This window comes from Pholis gunnellus, assembly GCF_910591455.1.
Source record: "Pholis gunnellus genome assembly, chromosome: 14".
NCBI classification, from domain to species: Eukaryota; Metazoa; Chordata; class Actinopteri; order Perciformes; family Pholidae; genus Pholis; species Pholis gunnellus.
This window is the reverse complement of record NC_136541.1, coordinates 18,659,398-18,676,011: the sequence shown is the minus strand read 5'-3', so window position 1 is coordinate 18,676,011 and position 16,614 is coordinate 18,659,398. Positions and strand designations below refer to the sequence as shown.

The 16,614-nt window shown below is 45.9% G+C and overlaps 3 protein-coding genes across 3 annotated transcripts; 1 reads left to right on the top strand and 2 right to left on the bottom strand.

Moving 5' to 3' along the window:
* Positions 1 to 648: 648 nt before the first annotated feature.
* psmb5 (proteasome 20S subunit beta 5) lies at positions 649 to 7,331 on the bottom strand. Its single transcript, XM_079173604.1, has 3 exons — positions 7,082 to 7,331; positions 5,131 to 5,437; positions 649 to 1,273 (listed from the first exon to the last, which is right to left on the bottom strand). Exons 1-3 carry the CDS (start codon positions 7,304 to 7,306, stop codon positions 990 to 992), a joined length of 816 nt encoding a protein of 271 aa, XP_079029730.1. The 5' UTR covers positions 7,307 to 7,331; the 3' UTR covers positions 649 to 989.
* An 865-nt stretch (positions 7,332 to 8,196) lies between these two features.
* psmb11a (proteasome 20S subunit beta 11a) lies at positions 8,197 to 9,201 on the bottom strand (the record flags this gene model as incomplete). Its single annotated transcript, XM_079173027.1, has 1 exon — positions 8,197 to 9,201. One exon carries the CDS (start codon positions 9,199 to 9,201, stop codon positions 8,197 to 8,199), a length of 1,005 nt encoding a protein of 334 aa, XP_079029153.1.
* A 925-nt stretch (positions 9,202 to 10,126) lies between these two features.
* Positions 10,127 to 15,924, top strand: prmt5 (protein arginine methyltransferase 5; the record flags this gene model as incomplete). Its single annotated transcript, XM_079172451.1, has 16 exons — positions 10,127 to 10,224; positions 10,575 to 10,693; positions 11,231 to 11,316; positions 11,439 to 11,573; positions 11,691 to 11,803; positions 11,915 to 11,964; positions 12,081 to 12,244; positions 12,333 to 12,494; positions 12,582 to 12,659; positions 12,974 to 13,032; positions 13,469 to 13,591; positions 14,169 to 14,344; positions 14,548 to 14,751; positions 14,857 to 14,967; positions 15,063 to 15,127; positions 15,224 to 15,924. 16 exons carry the CDS (start codon positions 10,127 to 10,129, stop codon positions 15,374 to 15,376), a joined length of 1,896 nt encoding a protein of 631 aa, XP_079028577.1. The 3' UTR covers positions 15,377 to 15,924.
* Between the last annotated feature and the right edge of the window lie 690 nt (positions 15,925 to 16,614).

Here is a 16,614-nt window from a genome sequence, read left to right as displayed (position 1 = left end):
TTTCTCCTCCGTCTGCAGACTGGTCACCTGTGAAACTAGTTTTTAACCATGATTTGAAAGTGCACTGGCTTTCCGATGTCTACCCCGTCCCCTTCATTAGTGTTTATTCCCGACCATAAAAAGCGCTGGAGGGGCACGCACTGCCAGCGCAGGTCGTTACATTGTAAAACACCGTGGCGGGGCGGCACACGGCACTGCGCATCCAGAGTGTCTCGGGGAGGAATTAAAGAATAAATTCCCCACACTTCCAATTAAAAAGGACGCGTTTCTGCAACGTGAGCGGAGGAAGGGAGCATTATCAATGAGGGGAAGAAAACACACTGTTACAACTCAGGAGGCACAATTACTGAGGCTGGCGGTATGCAATTAAATAGTGGCTATTTAGACGGTGCTACTCCGCACTAATAAACGCAGAACATATAGAGGAGACAAAAAAAACCCCAAAAAACAGGCGTAGGGTGTACCAATGCCAACAGCTGGGGGAACAGATGACTAAAATGTAAACAAACGGTGGCAAACAGGACTACTTCAAAGGAAAACGAGGCGATAAGACTGTGCATTTACATAAAAGGGTAAATTCTGAGGATTACTATTCACCATCTTGAAACCTGAAAAAAAGGTGGAATAACAAAAACACTGCTCTTGGAAAAAAGAGAGAACATCACAGGTTTTATTGTTGAAGATAAGTTTCCCAGGGTAGAATCCAAATTAGAATGTACGTGAGCGAGCGCCACATTACGCCCTCTTAAAGCACACCGTGCAGGGCGAGCGCCGCTCGCTGGCATTGTTCAAAATGTACAATATGATGCTTTAAGTTAGTGACAAGTAATGCAAGTGGAAATCAAAGAGCAGATGAGTCTCTTTTTTTTTTTTTTTTTATTCATGTGTCAAACCCTACTGACAGAACATCCTAAACATTAGAATAAACTCCTGACCCTCCCCATTCTCCTCCCACTTCCTGGTCCCCGCTGTGCTCTTGAGTCACACGACTATGCCTGACCCTTGTACTGCTGGTGCAGCATGAGCACGTCTTCCTGGGAGACCCTGGTCCATCCCTCACTGTGGACGTGGTACAGGTTGACCTGCCCTCCGCTGTAGGCGTCGCGGAACGTGGCCTGGTAGATGGCGCGGCGGCCGAGCTCGCAGGCCTCCTCCACCGTCAGGTCCTGCCGCAGGCCGCTGTCGATCACGCCGTAGGCGTACATGGAGCCGGAGCCCACGGCGAACAGGTCGCCGCACACCCGGTTGCCCTCGGAGTCGACGTAGTACAGCCCTGGGGATGGAGGATAAAAAGGCGGGTCAAAAGGAGGGTGGGGGAGGCAAAAGGGGAGCTGGGAGGAAAACGGTGTTACGGGGAGCAGCGTCCTCCGTCCTCAGGTGTCGAGCTTTTTGTCAGGAAAGCTGAGCCGGTGCATATCCAACACCACCGCTCTCGCACAAAACAAATCGCACACACACACACACACACACGCACACACACACACACACACACACACACACACACACACACACTCCATGTCCTCAAGAGAGAATATGAACAGCTGCAACCTCTCCGGGTGAAGTAAGGCTGGCAGATATGAACAGCTGCATCCTCTTCAAGAACAAAAAAAAAACGAAGCCGGCCACAGAAACCTGCTGACAAGGCACGGGCCACATCGCTGCCCCGGGGGCCCTGCTCCGGGTCTTATTGATCCCCGCAAACACGCCAAAAATTAACTATCGACCCGCAACCCAGAGCTGCACAGGTAACTGCGCCTCGCACCTCATAAGGGAGGACAGGAGATAAAAGAAGAAGAAAAAAAATACAGCGTGCTCACATCTTGTTGACATGAGTACAGCACATCCATATCCTTCCACACATACACACACACTAGAATTTAACATTTTCCTTTAACTTCTAGGCGTACGCACACTTGAATGACACATGCTCTCACACACACACACGTAATCCAACGTGCGCCGCAAGACCCACAATGCCCCGATGGACCCGTGAGCGACAGTTTGCTCCACACCACGCTTCGTGGACATTTTGTTCCGCAACCATGACACACTCGCTCGGGCCTGATCCCAGAGTGACGTGGAACGGGTGACTAGCCAGCACCAGCCTGTGAGCTCGCCCACGGCCAGTCCCGCAGATGGTAAAAAAAAAAAAGACAGCCTGCGAAAAAAGGCATGTTTCTCACAGCGCTTCACAAAGCGAAAAAACCTGTGAAAATGAGACGCGTCGAGAAACGCAGCGACACATGCATATGAAATTGCCTGATATCCACCGTCGTCGCTCATCTCCCACATTAAAAAAACACTCCAAAATTCCCTCGGATTGCACGCGCTCGCTTGCCGAGTTCCTCGGCTAAACTAGTGACAGTCTATTAGGGATGGAGAGCCACTTACTTTTCTGGGAGAGAGAAAAAAAAAGGGAGCTTACCATTGCTTTCAACTGGCAAATTGCAGCTTCCTCAACCTGTCGTTAGCTTGCCATGATAATCATGCCGTGCCCGTCTATGCATGGGGGTAATTTGCCATTCTGAGACCCGTCTGTTCCTCTCGAAAAACTGTAAGGGACTCGTTAAAAACATAATAGGCAGGGAGAAGAGGGTTGTAAAGGCGGCCTCTCGTGTTGAGTGGCACAGTTTGACGGAGGTGGATGAGGACTCTTTAGGAGGTCCAAGTATAGCTGCGGAGCGGCACCAGAAAAACACTTCACACATCCATTTCCTTTCCTAAACACACCTGGGTCTTTGTAGAGCCCGCTGCGCTATCGCTTAATGGTCTCTGCGCCTCAAACTCTGATGTAGAAAGGCATGCAGAGATGATGATGATGGGGGGGGGGCCCACTTAAAGCGGAGGGCACGTATGGTGGAGCATTGCAGCGGTGGCGGCCAACAGAGGCTCCTTCCACTCCGTCGATCCACTGACAGGTGCTTAAGGAGCCTTGCAGCCGGCTGGACTGACAGCTTTTAGAGGGAGGTGTGAGGAGCACAGTGCGATGGATGGGTGGCTAGCATCAAATGGGTCAGTGTCTGTCCTTCCCACTACAATTCACCACTGGATCAGGAGTCAAAAAAATAAGAGCAGCAGTTGAACAGACGGGGGACGGGGACGGGGACGGGGATATTACATCACTCTCCTGGGAGAGGAAATAAAACTGACACATGGGTCTTCTCTGACTAGGTCTCATATCGCACACTGTTCTGCATCTTTTTGTCATGAGGGCTGCATCCCATTTATCACCTTCTTGCAAACCCTTCATGCCCTTGTAGGGAGCAGTGGGTGGGGGTCGGGGGCGCTATGCAGAGAACAGCCACCACTGAGTCAAGCATTAACTGTACACTGATTGCAAGTGTCATAACATTTGAGGTTGTTGCGTGGAGCCGTATTTGACAAGCTCCTCGGCACAGCTTTTTATTCGATTCGTTTTGCGTGCGGCTTAAGACACTCCATCGAGGGAATAAGTGCTCTTGACATGATTGTAGCCGGCTAATGAGCTTCCCGCCTAATCGAGATTGATTTAATTTACATGAAATTTACCTCTACGTTCAGTCATTGGCATTGTGTGGGGACACACACACACACACCTATTGAACCTATACAGGGATCATTATTTCCTCAATTGATTGCTCGGGATTTAAAGCGTGTCGTTTGCGTTTGTTGGCACACCGGCGGGGCCGACATTGTTCACACGGCCCTCTCTGCTCCCCGGACAAAGCCGGCATCGACCGCGGCAGGTGTACGGGCATTACGCATGCGACCCAATTGTCCGGGGGCCAGGACCCGACGTCCATCATACCGCCTCGTCCTGGCTGGCCCGCAGTCCCCGGCTTCATTGATTTCCCATTACTGTGTCAGTGTGGCGGCCTCTTTAAGCACACCTTCTGTGATGTACGGCCCTCACGCTGTGTGGCATCCAAAAGCCACAGCTCGAGGTACAAAACAGGGGCAGAGCATACCGAGAGACCGCAGCACCATCTAGTGGGGACGTCTGGGAACTACATGCACTTAAAACACAGGAAACTGTATTGACGGTTCTGTGCATAAAAGGATCGTATGTTTCAACGCTGACAAGAAAAACTTGACAAAGACCTTATGTGTGGATAGTCAGTTATACATCAAGATGAACTGCTTCTCCTGCACTGCAACAAAAGAGCTATATATCATTTATTATATTAAACAGCTAACCACTCAAGTTTAACCTCAGTTTGGGATGTAATGAATGCAATTAATAATTTCTTTGAGGCTAAAGCATATGGCCGGTCTTTCATGACTAAAACCCCTGAAACCGTATTTAAATGAGTGAATTATTTTTGCTCACTTCACAAGCTGTGAATCAAAATTAATTAGTGGAAATCACAAGCCGAGAGAGGGCAGTTAATGTATGCTTCGATAAGTCTGAATTCAACAGCTTTTCCAAAGAAATTTGCCGTGTTGGTTTTAGCAGTAAAATACATCTGGTCATAACGGAGCGAGACACTTAACTGACGAATATAAAAACATGCAAAGAATTATAAATCCATACTGCGTCACTTTCAGAATCAAAATCTTAAATGAAATCAAATGTATTCGATTTTCTGGATTAATCGAGTTCTCAGAAAATGTATCTGCTCTTTTGATAACTTTGTAATTGATTATGTCATTTTTGAAGCAAAAGTAGTAAGTAAAATGTAAATCTTCTGGTTTTGGACTGTTGGTTGGACAAAAGCTCACCCTGGGCTGTAGCATATTGTCAGGGCACTTTGCACTGTTTTTCTGATCGACCAATCGATTAATAAATAACTTTTAATCGTTAGATGCAACTAATGATTTAGTTTAATAGTTAGTTTTCAATGGGATATTACATTTGATTACATTGCAAACCCCATGCATCTGTCAACACAGTACAACAAAAACTGAATACATTTTATCTTTTAAATTCTAGGCTGTTATATATTCACTTTGGGAAAATGTTGCTATCTGACATTTATTAGACTCAATTTTAAAAAGAAGTTATCTTCTTGTATAATAATTGAAAATGCTCTTTTCCTCAAGACTGAACCATAATAATCCACTTTGTGGCAGACGTAGTTTCCTCTACAAGTAGAAATCTTAATTTGGATCATAACCTGACGCCATGTGTGCTGTGTGTCGTGTACATACCTGGGCCTCTCTTGTCCCAGCCACACACCATGGTTCCCATGCTGAGTCCCATGCCCTTGTACTGGTACACCATGTTGGCGAGCAGCTTGGAGGCCGCCGCCACCGAGATGCGCTCCTTGTTGCGGAGCTCGTAGATGCGGCACTGGCGGGCCAGCAGGCGCTCCCAGAAGCTGCAGTCGGCCGCTCCACCGGCCATGGTACCCAGCAGGTAGGGGTTGATCTCGATCACCTTCTTCACCGTCTGCGAGGCGATGTAGGAGCCCGCTGTGGCCCGAGAGTCCACCGCTACGATGACGCCATGCTGGAACTGAGAGAGGTGACAGAGGAGGGGGGGGGACGCATTAATGGAAGGACATGACAGTAGGAGGGGGAACACGCACACGGATGGATCAGCGATCAGCGTACAGTTCTATTACCTATTCCCTACCTTCCATTTCTGTCTAGACAAAGCAGGAATGTGCTGCTGCTCTACAACTGTGCGAGGAGACGAGATATATGGCTCAGCTCTGCCAGAAAGCTGCTGGATAAGGAGGAAGACCTTTGCGCTTCCCTCTAAAATCCTCCATCAGTGATGTGACAGTAACAGCTGTGTAGCACTACAGTGAAGACAACAGATTTAGCCAGCCAGAGGAAGATGTCTGTGCCCCCCCCTCCCCCCTTCCACTCAGGGATTAAGGGATAAAGTTGGGAGTTATTTTATCAACAAATCCCTGGAAGACACCAAAAGCAGCCGCAGGGAGTTGGTGCAGTACTTACAGGGCTGAGCACGCTTGACAGAGTGAGAGGGGAACAAGCTGGCCGTTTCCACTGTAATGACCTCATATGTCACCCTTTTATGTGTTTTTTAATAGGTTTACGGACAACAATGGTGCTCTGTGGCAGAACTGATTTCAGACTATTATCTTGTTAGTAGCAAGAATTCATTCATGGGATTGGTATTTGCACCGGACTAGTCGGAAAAAAAAAACCCTGTTATCTATTTTTTTCGGCATTACTCATTTTGATTTAGTGGATCGTACTTTGCTCTCTACTGCTACATTCAATTATCCACAATAGTGTTTTTGTGGTGTATTACTTTTATTAGGTCTGGTTCTGAAATAATATTTAGATCATCTGATATCGAAGCATCTGCCCTAAAGTGAACAACATTTACAGAAAGTAGGATAGCATACTTAAATGAACAAATAATGGATGTGAAAAAAAGAATGCTTATTTAAAGAATGTAATCCTTCCTACCATAGATGCTACAAATAGCCTGACAGGACATATCACTGAAAATATGAACCATTAGAGCTCAGTTAAAAATGGTTACATAGTTTATTTGGGATGAAAGAAAATTGTCAAGAATGCCAAATCGAATAAAGACATACATCTGGCTACTTTAATGCCTCAGTTCTCTTTTAACGTGATCTGTTCACCTTGAATATAATAAGACTTTAAGACAGTTCATTAATATGCAACAAAAAAGACAGCACCTGAACAGTTAGTAGATGATAACATTATGTAAATCACAAACTGAGTTAATACTTATATTATAGTGCAGAGAAGTTACTGAACAACATAAACATAAGCCATGTGTGGACGCTGCACAAGTGCCGTCTACAGATCTGTCATCTTCTTTCCGTTCATGCAGGTGGAAATAAAGCCGACAGATTAAAAAAAGGTAACAACTTGAGACACATAAACAGTCAAATGTCATGAATGTCAAAAACACGCAGAGATGACTAGCTTACGATCACTGAACTTATCACAAGGCTACCGTTAACGTGAGGTGAACATCTGCAGTGAGAACGCGGTTTGTAGCTATGCTAGCATGCTAACGGTTGACAAGTAGCGTTATGTGAACGTAGTCTGGACTTTGAAGGGTTTATCAAACACCTATGTTGACAACTATTACAATTCGTTAGTTTAGGAATGGCCGCTAGCTACTACTTAGCTTTATTTGACTTACTTTAAATGCTAAGGTGGTGGTTCCATGCAGGAACTCTATTTTCCTCTCGACGCCATCCTCGTCCCCGTTACTCAGGGGGTTTTTAACGGAGAAATTGAGGCCATCTCCCGGCGTAGCGTCGAACCCCAGGCCGCTCTGTCCGGGTCCGCAACCGAAGCCGAGAGGTTGACAATTATCAAAAGAAAAATTCGCACAATCACTGTTCAACACACTAGCAAGAGCCATCTTTGAAATTGTCTGATGAGCGAGCAACTTCCGCCGGGGAGAAGGTGAAATATTGCATCGAGTCGAGGTGGCAAAACAAATCCCACAGCGCCCCCTGCCTTCGGGGCGGGAGATAGAAAAGCTGTGTGTAAACTGTGCAAACACCTTGATAAACAAAATCTCTAAAGCAGGGGTGTCACACTCAAGGACACTCAAGAATCCACCAGCAAAAAAGTGACGTTAGACTTAATAATAAAAATATCCCTGTAGTCGAAATGATGAGATAGAAAGTCAAAATGATGAGATACTTAAACACAACAGTCATAGAAGCAGCTCTTTGGCTGCATGGTTACTCTACATTTGACATATAAATGTATTGTGAGTACATTGAAGACTACTTTAAACGTGGCTTTACAACAGATGAAATACTTCACGTGGGATTGTGCAAACGCACCCTTGAAAGGATTTTAAGCTTTGAACAAAGTTAATGTAATAACTTGTGTTTGATGATATTTTTAAGATGTGATATATGTTATTTTCTTTAAAAGTGTGATCTTTGATAGAGTAATGTGGGTTTCTTCACCCTAAATTAAAAGGATTTAAGTTATAATAACAGAAATGTGCTTAAATGTATTTTTACACTTGAATAAACAATAATCAAATGCAGAGACAGTTATTTACCAATATGTTAGGAGTAGTTACATTTATACAGTCTTACATTTACAACCGGCCCTTTGAGGGCAACCATGATGCTGATGTGGCCCAGAGTGAAAATGAGTTTGACACCCCTGCTCTAAAGGCTACAACAGTTTTAAAGTAAAGATGTATTCTAGCTAACTGACAAACTCGGAAGGTGGCTGACTTCACAAAACGTTACCACCAACCACCACCTGAACCACCAACGTTCTGCTTCATCCCGAACCCTCTGATGCGGTCCCTCTTCTTCTTTCCTCCACTATCTTCTCCCTCCTCTCCATGTCTCTGTAATATTCCTCTCTCAGGTCCTCCCTCTTTCTTTGGCTCCATCCCTGGGCTGTGATGTGGAAGAGGTCCACGCTGTTTCCCGAGTAGGCGTCCCTGTGAGTGGCTCTGAACACCGCTTCCCTTGCCAAGGAGACGGCCTCTTCTTTACTCAGGCTCCACCTCAGTCCTCCATCCAGGACTCCGTAAGCATAAGGAGAGCCCGAGCCCACAGAAAAGACGTCCCCCTGCAGTCGGGCTCCATCGCTGCACACATATATCAGCTTTGGGCCTCTGTTGGGGGACGCAGAATGTGAGTCTTCTGACCTCATTGCACCGTCGGCGTTACCTGCTTCCTTATCCCAGCCACACAGTGTAAGGGCCACACACAATTCAGTCCCTTTAAAGGGGTGCAGCATGAACGACAGGAGCTTGGCGGTGCCACATATCGAAAGGCAACGTCTGTGCCGCAGTTGGTAGAGCCGGATCTCTCTGGCCAGAATTCGCTCCCACAGCATGCAGTCCGCCCCACTCCCCGAGGAGGTGACCACTAAATGGGAGTGAATCGGGGTGATCTTGTGAACGGCCGGACAGGCAACGAGTCCCCCAGCACTGGCCCGCGTGTCTGCAGCTGCAATGACCCCGCCTTGGAAGATGAAAGCCAAGGTCGTCGTTCCATGAGACAGAGGGAAGGGCCGGCGGGCCGTCACTGAATTGTTGGCCGGGGGAAAAGGCATCGGAGGCCTGCGGTGGAAACGGGCAGAGTTCGGCAAAGTTGGCTTGGAGCACTGCAGTTGGATCCCCCTATTTGTCCCAGATTTCACCAGTCTCCTCAATCCAAAATTGCACAAGTCATTCATGTGAAAAAATGCGGCTGTATCTTCGAAGTCAAAGTCAGGAAACCACTTGGGATGCACAGGAGTGTCTCTGAAGCTACAAATATCTTCCAAAGCCATGATGAAGGATATACTGATAGATTTGTTGTTCTCAAAGTGTCTTTCCCAAAAGATGTGGCAGGCAAAAAGTAATCATTAAACACAGATTAAACCATGGTCTGTCTTTAGGAAAAGTGGTAAAACAAAGTCCAAGTGTTTTGTAATGGTGACTGCTGCCACCAAGTCTCACTCGCTCATCTGACGTCTGGTCTGAAAGAGCAAAGTTTGTTCCCTTTTATAGCCCTCCCAAATATGACACCTTGCACAAAAACACACACAGGCCTGTGTTCAAAACCATTTGAGTTGACGTAAGTGAACCAGCTGTGAAAATAATATCCAGAGAAGCCCTTTTCTGCAAACCCTCGATGTTTTGCCGAATGACAGACTCATCTTTCTAGTTGTGTGCAAGTTCATACATCTTTCTCATCATTTTCACTTTGTTGTTACAGCAAGGCACAGATGGCAGGATCTTCTGACAAACTTCCTTTCTGTAATGTAGTTGTCTCTAGTATATGGCCCAGAGATCTATCATTTAGTTCTAGCAGAACTAAAGTAGGCCTAGACCGAATAACAATTCATCTGATTGAACATCGGTACCTTTTTTGAAATTATTCTGACAAAAGATTTTTATTTTTATGACTTACTGTCATGTATTTTTAAAGTAACTAAATATATGTGTAGGATGTTTTTTTAAAAAAACGTTAAAGCTTTTATATGAAACATGAACTGTTGAATTCATTATTCATAAACTGAAGACCTTAGCTGCGCAGTTATCGCGGTATTTTACGATACATGCAACTGCAGTACGTCCGACGCCATTTTGGGTCTACGTCATCTTACTACCCAAAAGAGCACAGTGGCCTTTGCAGATCCAAGATGGCGTCAGTTGCATCGTAAACCATAGGTACGAGACGGTCCCAGTCAATCCATTCAGTCGGCTAAAATCATGGCGTCCGGCAGCACAGGGAGCAGGGTATCCTGTGGGAGAGATTTAAACTGTGTGCCGGAGGTAGCCGACACTTTAGCTGTGGTCGCCAAACTCGGGTGAGGATACTGCTGCAGTCCGCAAGTTATTTTTATTTTGGTAAAAGTGAGCTTGCGAGAGGAAACGCGCTGGTTTGCTAGCACAGAGTCCGTGCGTGGGTTTGCTAGCATCATGTCGGTGCGTGATGCTCGCTAAGCTAGCCGGTGAATTACCAGCACGTGCCCAATCACAACGATGCATGATACCGATGCGAAGTGTTTATTTTACACGTATAGGCTGTTGTGTTTTTGTGAGCCGGCCGGGGAGTAGTTAACTAAACAGCTTCTTTGTTTTTAGCGTTTCACCTCTACTTGACATTTATAAATGATATCAATGCTAAACTGCGACCCGTTCTTTCTCTGGTTTCCAGGTTTGACTTCCTGTGCATGCCCCTGTTCCACTCGAGGCTGAGGAGAGAGTTTGAGTTGGAGCCCGCTAAATCCCGATCCGGCGCGCATACCCGATCAGACCTGCTGCTGTGTGGAAGAGGTTTGTCCTGCTATTGTCTTCACTCATGTCAGCGGTTAGGAGTAGTTTTATTGTATGCTCTCTGTAAATAAGAGCACTGATCCCCTTTCTGCCGCAACAGGCCCCTGATGGGTGATTATGATGGTCGAAACAGGGGTTCAATAACTGGGATTATTATTCACTTTTTAATTAAGTTTCAATTGAGAAGTTTAGAAAACCACAAAGCCAGAAAATGTAATCATATGAACAAACAATAAACTACAAATAACAAAGCTAACAAGATCGTATCACAGACATTCAATAAAGAAGTGACTTCATAAGAGATCATGGTGTTATGTCATAACTTGAGATGCAAATATCTGTGTATTAGCCCTAACAAAAAAAGATTGTCATATCAAAGGTGGCATATAGATGAAATGCTTGCTTCAGCCTTTTTTGACACTTTGTTTGCAAAACATGGTGCCAGTCAAATTGAACCCACTCAAAGTTTTGATGATAAACTGTAATAATAAATCAGTTAATGACCTTTCTTTCAACTGTCCGTTGTGCTTTGTCTAGATTGGAATACTCTTATTGTTGGGAAGCTCTCTCAATGGATCGACGCAGATTCAGAGATCGAGACAGAGCGTCGAAACTCAGAGGCTGTAAGTTCCTCAACTTGGAGAATTTCTTGGATGTACTTGTTGATGCAAAAACAAAAATCTTGTCCAGTCTCCTGTTAATCTGTCTCCACTCGTCATTCTTTTTTCTCGTTGTTTCCGTCCAGGCTCTGGCACAGGAGTTGAACTTCTCCGCCTACCTGGGTCTGCCCGTCTTCATGATCCCTCTAAAGGGCCCTAACTGTGCCAATCTAGCCCGTCTGCTGCTAAACCACATCCACACTGGACACCACTCCTCCAATGTAAGACAAAGCACGAACAAACTCCACATGCACACGTAGATTGCTTTACATCTGGCAGAGAATTCCGACGGACTCATCCGCTAACTGTTGTCTTCCTCCCCCCGCACGTCGGATCAGTTCTGGATACGTGTCCCGCTGATGGCGTCGGAGGACACGCGGGAAGATCTGATCGAGAACGAGCCGGGCCCTTGCATCGACGACGCGAGTGTCGATGAGAAGACCTGGAGCTGGTTAGTCCACTTCCCGAGCAGTCGAGTGCAGTCTGCATGCTAAAACGGCTGCCATTGATTTCCTTTTAAAAACCGTGACTCATTTTGTTTACTTCCCTCTCGTTCCTTTAGGTGGCACTCATTTAGAACCCTTTGTGATTACAACAAGAGGATCTGTCTCGGTGAGAGAGCACACTGTGAAGCGCCAGCCTGGGGCAAAGTCAGTGCATTAAGAAGAAATAATTATGGTTGTGTCTTCTACTGAACATGTGCTTTTCTTTTTTTTGTATTCCTGAAGCTATTGATGTCGGAGCCGACATGCCGTCAGACGCGGTGATTGATAAGTGGCTCGGGGAGCCTATCAAAGCAGCCATTCTTCCCACCAGCATCTTCCTCACCAATAAGAAGGGCTTCCCTGTTCTGTCCAAAGCCCATCAGCGGATAATCTTCAGTCTTTTCAAGGTACGATTCCACAGCTTCAACTGGAATGACAAAACCAGCCAAATGCGGGAGTGTCGTTTTTAATGAAAACAAATCAATCGTTCCGTAGTTGGAGGCCCAGTTCGTCTTCACAGGCACCAGTCGCCACACTGAGAAGGACTTCCGGTCCTACCTGCAGTACCTGGAATACCTCAACCAGAACCGGCCCGCACCCAATTCCTACGAGCTCTTCGCCAGGGGCTACGAGGACTACCTGCAGTCTCCCCTCCAGGTAAGGAGGTGCTCCTCGGCTTTCACATATCCAGAGAAGAAATGTTAGCGATGAAGTCTAATGCTATTATTTCCCTCCTTTCTTCAGCCACTCATGGACAACCTGGAGTCTCAGACATACGAAGTGTTTGAGAAGGATCCTATTAAATATTCACAGTACCAGCAGGTAAGACCGTCGAAACCTTAAGTCAGCCATTCAAATCCGACCTCTCCTAGGCAGATCTTGTGACTTTGGACACTATATATATATATATATATATATATATATATATATATATATATATATATATATATAATTATAGTAGCTATCTTACCCGTTCTTACTCTGAGCTTTCGTGTCGAATATTTCATTTGCTGTCCAGTCGACGTGTGTGTCTGTGACTGAAGGGAGAGCTTGTACGGACAGGACTGGTTGTCACTTGTGCTGCACTCTCCTACCATCGACCTATTGATCCACCTGCTTTGTCCTTGTGTCTACAGGCTGTATATAAATGTCTACTTGACAGAGTTCCAGAGGAGCAGAAAGACACAAGCATCCAGTGAGTATCTGTACCAACACACGCCTCTCTTGATAGAGCTCTGTAGAACCTTTAGTAGCTGAACAGGTAACGTACTTGAGGAAATGATTGTTATTTATTTGACCGGGACGGTGCACAGCTTCTTAGTTATTCCAGATTTTGCTTTAAGCTAATTTACACCTGTAGTTCCTGGGCAGTAAACGGAGAATAACGTCGCTGTTAAGAAAATGAACCCCAAAGTATAAAACACAATTACAAGACTGTACATATTCACGATACAAGAACAACCTATTTAGGGCAGCACAACATTAAGACACATCATGATTTGGTCTTGAATTTAAAGCCCATCTCTAACGTAACTAAGTTAGTTGCTCTAATAGAGAGGCTGATCTGCCAAAAACTCAGTTGAGCCGTCGCTTGCAGTCTCCTCAGAAATGATGACGTCTCGTTGTCACAGGGTGTTGATGGTGCTGGGAGCAGGTCGGGGTCCCCTGGTCAATGCGTCCCTGCGCGCTGCCAGACAGGCAGACAGGAAGCTGAAGGTGTACGCTGTGGAGAAAAATCCCAACGCTGTAATCACGTGAGTGGAATATACAGTATGTCTAAGCTCATGTCTGTGCAGTTTAGCTTTCATCGTCCGACCATAAGGAGAAGTCCTGTCTTATCCAACTATAAATCAAGTCTGTCTGTCTTTGTGTGTGTTCTTAATCATGAATCGCTCCTCCGATCTACATCACATATTTTATTTGCTGCAATTTGGACACATTCAATATTTATACACTTTGAATAAACAACAGCGGTGGAAGTGACATCTGCTAACTGTATTTTACGACTCGTCTCTCACCGCAACCTGAATGTGTTTTCATAACCGGATTTAGTGATTTAGGGCCCTTGGCAAACGCCGTCTTGCTCTACTTTTCACCCCTTCTCTAGCTGGTAATGTGGGTATTGGCAGTGGTAGATGAAGTACTCAAATTCCAAAGTAAAACTATTCATACCGCACAGTAAAAGCAGCAACACCACTGCCCAGCATTCAGCCCGTTCTGATGCATGTTTTCAACGGGCTCGTGCACTAGCTGCATGCCAATTTATAGAGCCTAGAAACGTTGAATTGATGCCTCGCACAAACAATCGTAACAACTTCTATACATGTTCAGGCTGGAGAACTGGCGCTTTGAGGAGTGGGGGGATCAGGTGACAGTGGTGTCATGTGACATGCGTGACTGGGCGGCACCCGAGAAGGCCGACATCATCGTCAGCGAGCTGCTGGGATCGTTTGGTGACAACGAGCTTTCCCCCGAGTGCTTGGATGGAGCGCAGAAATTCCTCAAAGGTACGTGGGTTTTGTGGTTAATGTGAAATCTTTGTCCCCTTTTTTTTAAGCATAAACTACAAATGCAGATGCAAAGTCACTAGATGCAGGTTGTTTGCCACATCAACCATGAGGAAAGCATTTTTTTGTCCTCTGTTACCCTTTTTTATGCTTCCTTGCATCTCAAAGCGCTTTCTCTTTTCCTCATCACGTCGTGTTCTCAGATAACGGAGTGAGCATCCCTTGTTCCTACACGTCCTTCCTGGCTCCCCTGTCCTCCTCCAAGCTCTACAACGAGGTACGGGGCTGCCGGGAGCGCGACAAGGACCCGGAGTGCCACTTCGAGACGCCCTACGTGGTGCGCCTCCATAACTTCCACCAGTTGGCTGAGCCCAAAGCGTGCTTCACCTTCAAACACCCGACAACAGGTAGACCCAAACGCACTGAACTCGTACGGTACGCCCCGGGAAACAAATTCCACTTTGACGTGATGTGTTGTGAGTGTGCTGACCGCTCTTTGCTTCTTCTTTCAGACATGGACAATAACCGTTATCAGTGCCTCCGATTCAGAGTGGGTTGTAACTCCGTGCTGCATGGTTTCGCTGGCTACTTTGAGACCACGCTGTACAAAGATGTCACACTCAGTACGTCACCTTTATTACGTATTATGAAGTAATGTCGTGCAAAGATTAGATCTAAATGTTGATGTTTATATTGTGTGTGTGTGTGTTTCTTGCAGGTATAAAACCAGCCACGCATTCACCTGGAATGTTCTCCTGGTTCCCCATCCTCTTCCCCCTCAAAGTGAGTCGTACAGATAACATCTTTTAAATTGAACAGTGTACATGCCGTTTGCATTCGCATATCAATCCTCGATTTCTCCCCCCCGCCCCCCGATAGCAACCCATCGCCATATCCCGGGATGAGGACGTCACGCTGCGGTTCTGGCGCTGCAACAACGGGAAGAAGGTGTGGTACGAATGGGCCGTGACCGAGCCCTCCTGCTCCGCCATCCACAATCCAGCAGGACGCTCCTACACCATCGGCCTGTGATGACGACACATCAGCACACCCATCAACAGGCACACACACATGTTTCTGTAAGAGTTAATGGCAGTTTAAGTGCAGGTGTCTCAGTGCTTTTTTTTTTTATATACGCTGTTAAAACCTGGACTCGTGGTGCAAATCCGCTAAAGGTGCAGTCCGGGTTTTAAAGTTACCAGTGTTGAGCGGGCAAATATAAAAAAAGAGTTGATTGGGTACACCAGATATTTCCGTCTGTGTTTTTGAGAAGTCCGTTGAAGCAGGCACGGACTCTCACCTGTACACAGTGTGTTGTTGCTGTGAGATGGGCTCATTCAGATTAGGTCAAACACATCGTCACTGGTTTATTTGAAGTCCCCCCGACATCCACACTCAATTCAACAGAACCTTTTGCCTTATCAAACACAAACACACATTCCATACCCTTCTCCTCAACACAAGGGGGTCAGAGGAAGGTCATGCCATTCAGGTCACATACCATATTGTTTGGGGGGGGCGGCGGCTGTCTCTTATTACCTTTATTTTGTTTGTGTGTTTGAACCATGTCAATAAAAACAACACTGTAATGTTCTCCCTGGGCTCTGAGCTTTTGTTTGGTACCACCACGCTCTGCAAGTTGTTGGGATCATGATGTAACTTATTGTAAATGTCTTTTAGAACGATAACAGAAGCAGTGTTTTATAGTTTATTATGAGATGGCAGGCTAAGCAGCAAGGATATGTGGTTGTCCAGTAGATGTCACCCTCGAAGGACAATCTGTTGGCCCACAAGAAATAAATAGATTGATGGCTCGCCCTGACTTAATGTGTGTAGTAGAGCAATAGAGGTACAGTTGGCTATTGTACTGTCTAATGTTTTATTTGCTGAAGCCTTGTACTTCATTAGCAGAAGTTCAGACATATACAGACCTGTCGGATGCAACAAAGCGTAGTCATCGGCTCTGAACCTCACAGTTGTGCAGCGTGCAAGTGTTTTTCTGCATCGATGTAACTGTCGAGTTCAATTTAACCCTCAGACAGACTACAAAAGCTACTAAATATGCTCTTCAATCACAGCTGACTGTGATCCGCCTCAATATGATGTAACGCCAGCGTGAGCATTTCTGGAGCCTGCAGAGACACAAGCAAGGTCAAAGATGATTGACATGTTGATAATATAGAGAAAAAACGCAGACAGACTTGTCCTTATGAGATCATACACTGTATTTAACTATTTTATGCAGGTATGACTATAAGTAAGTTGATAAG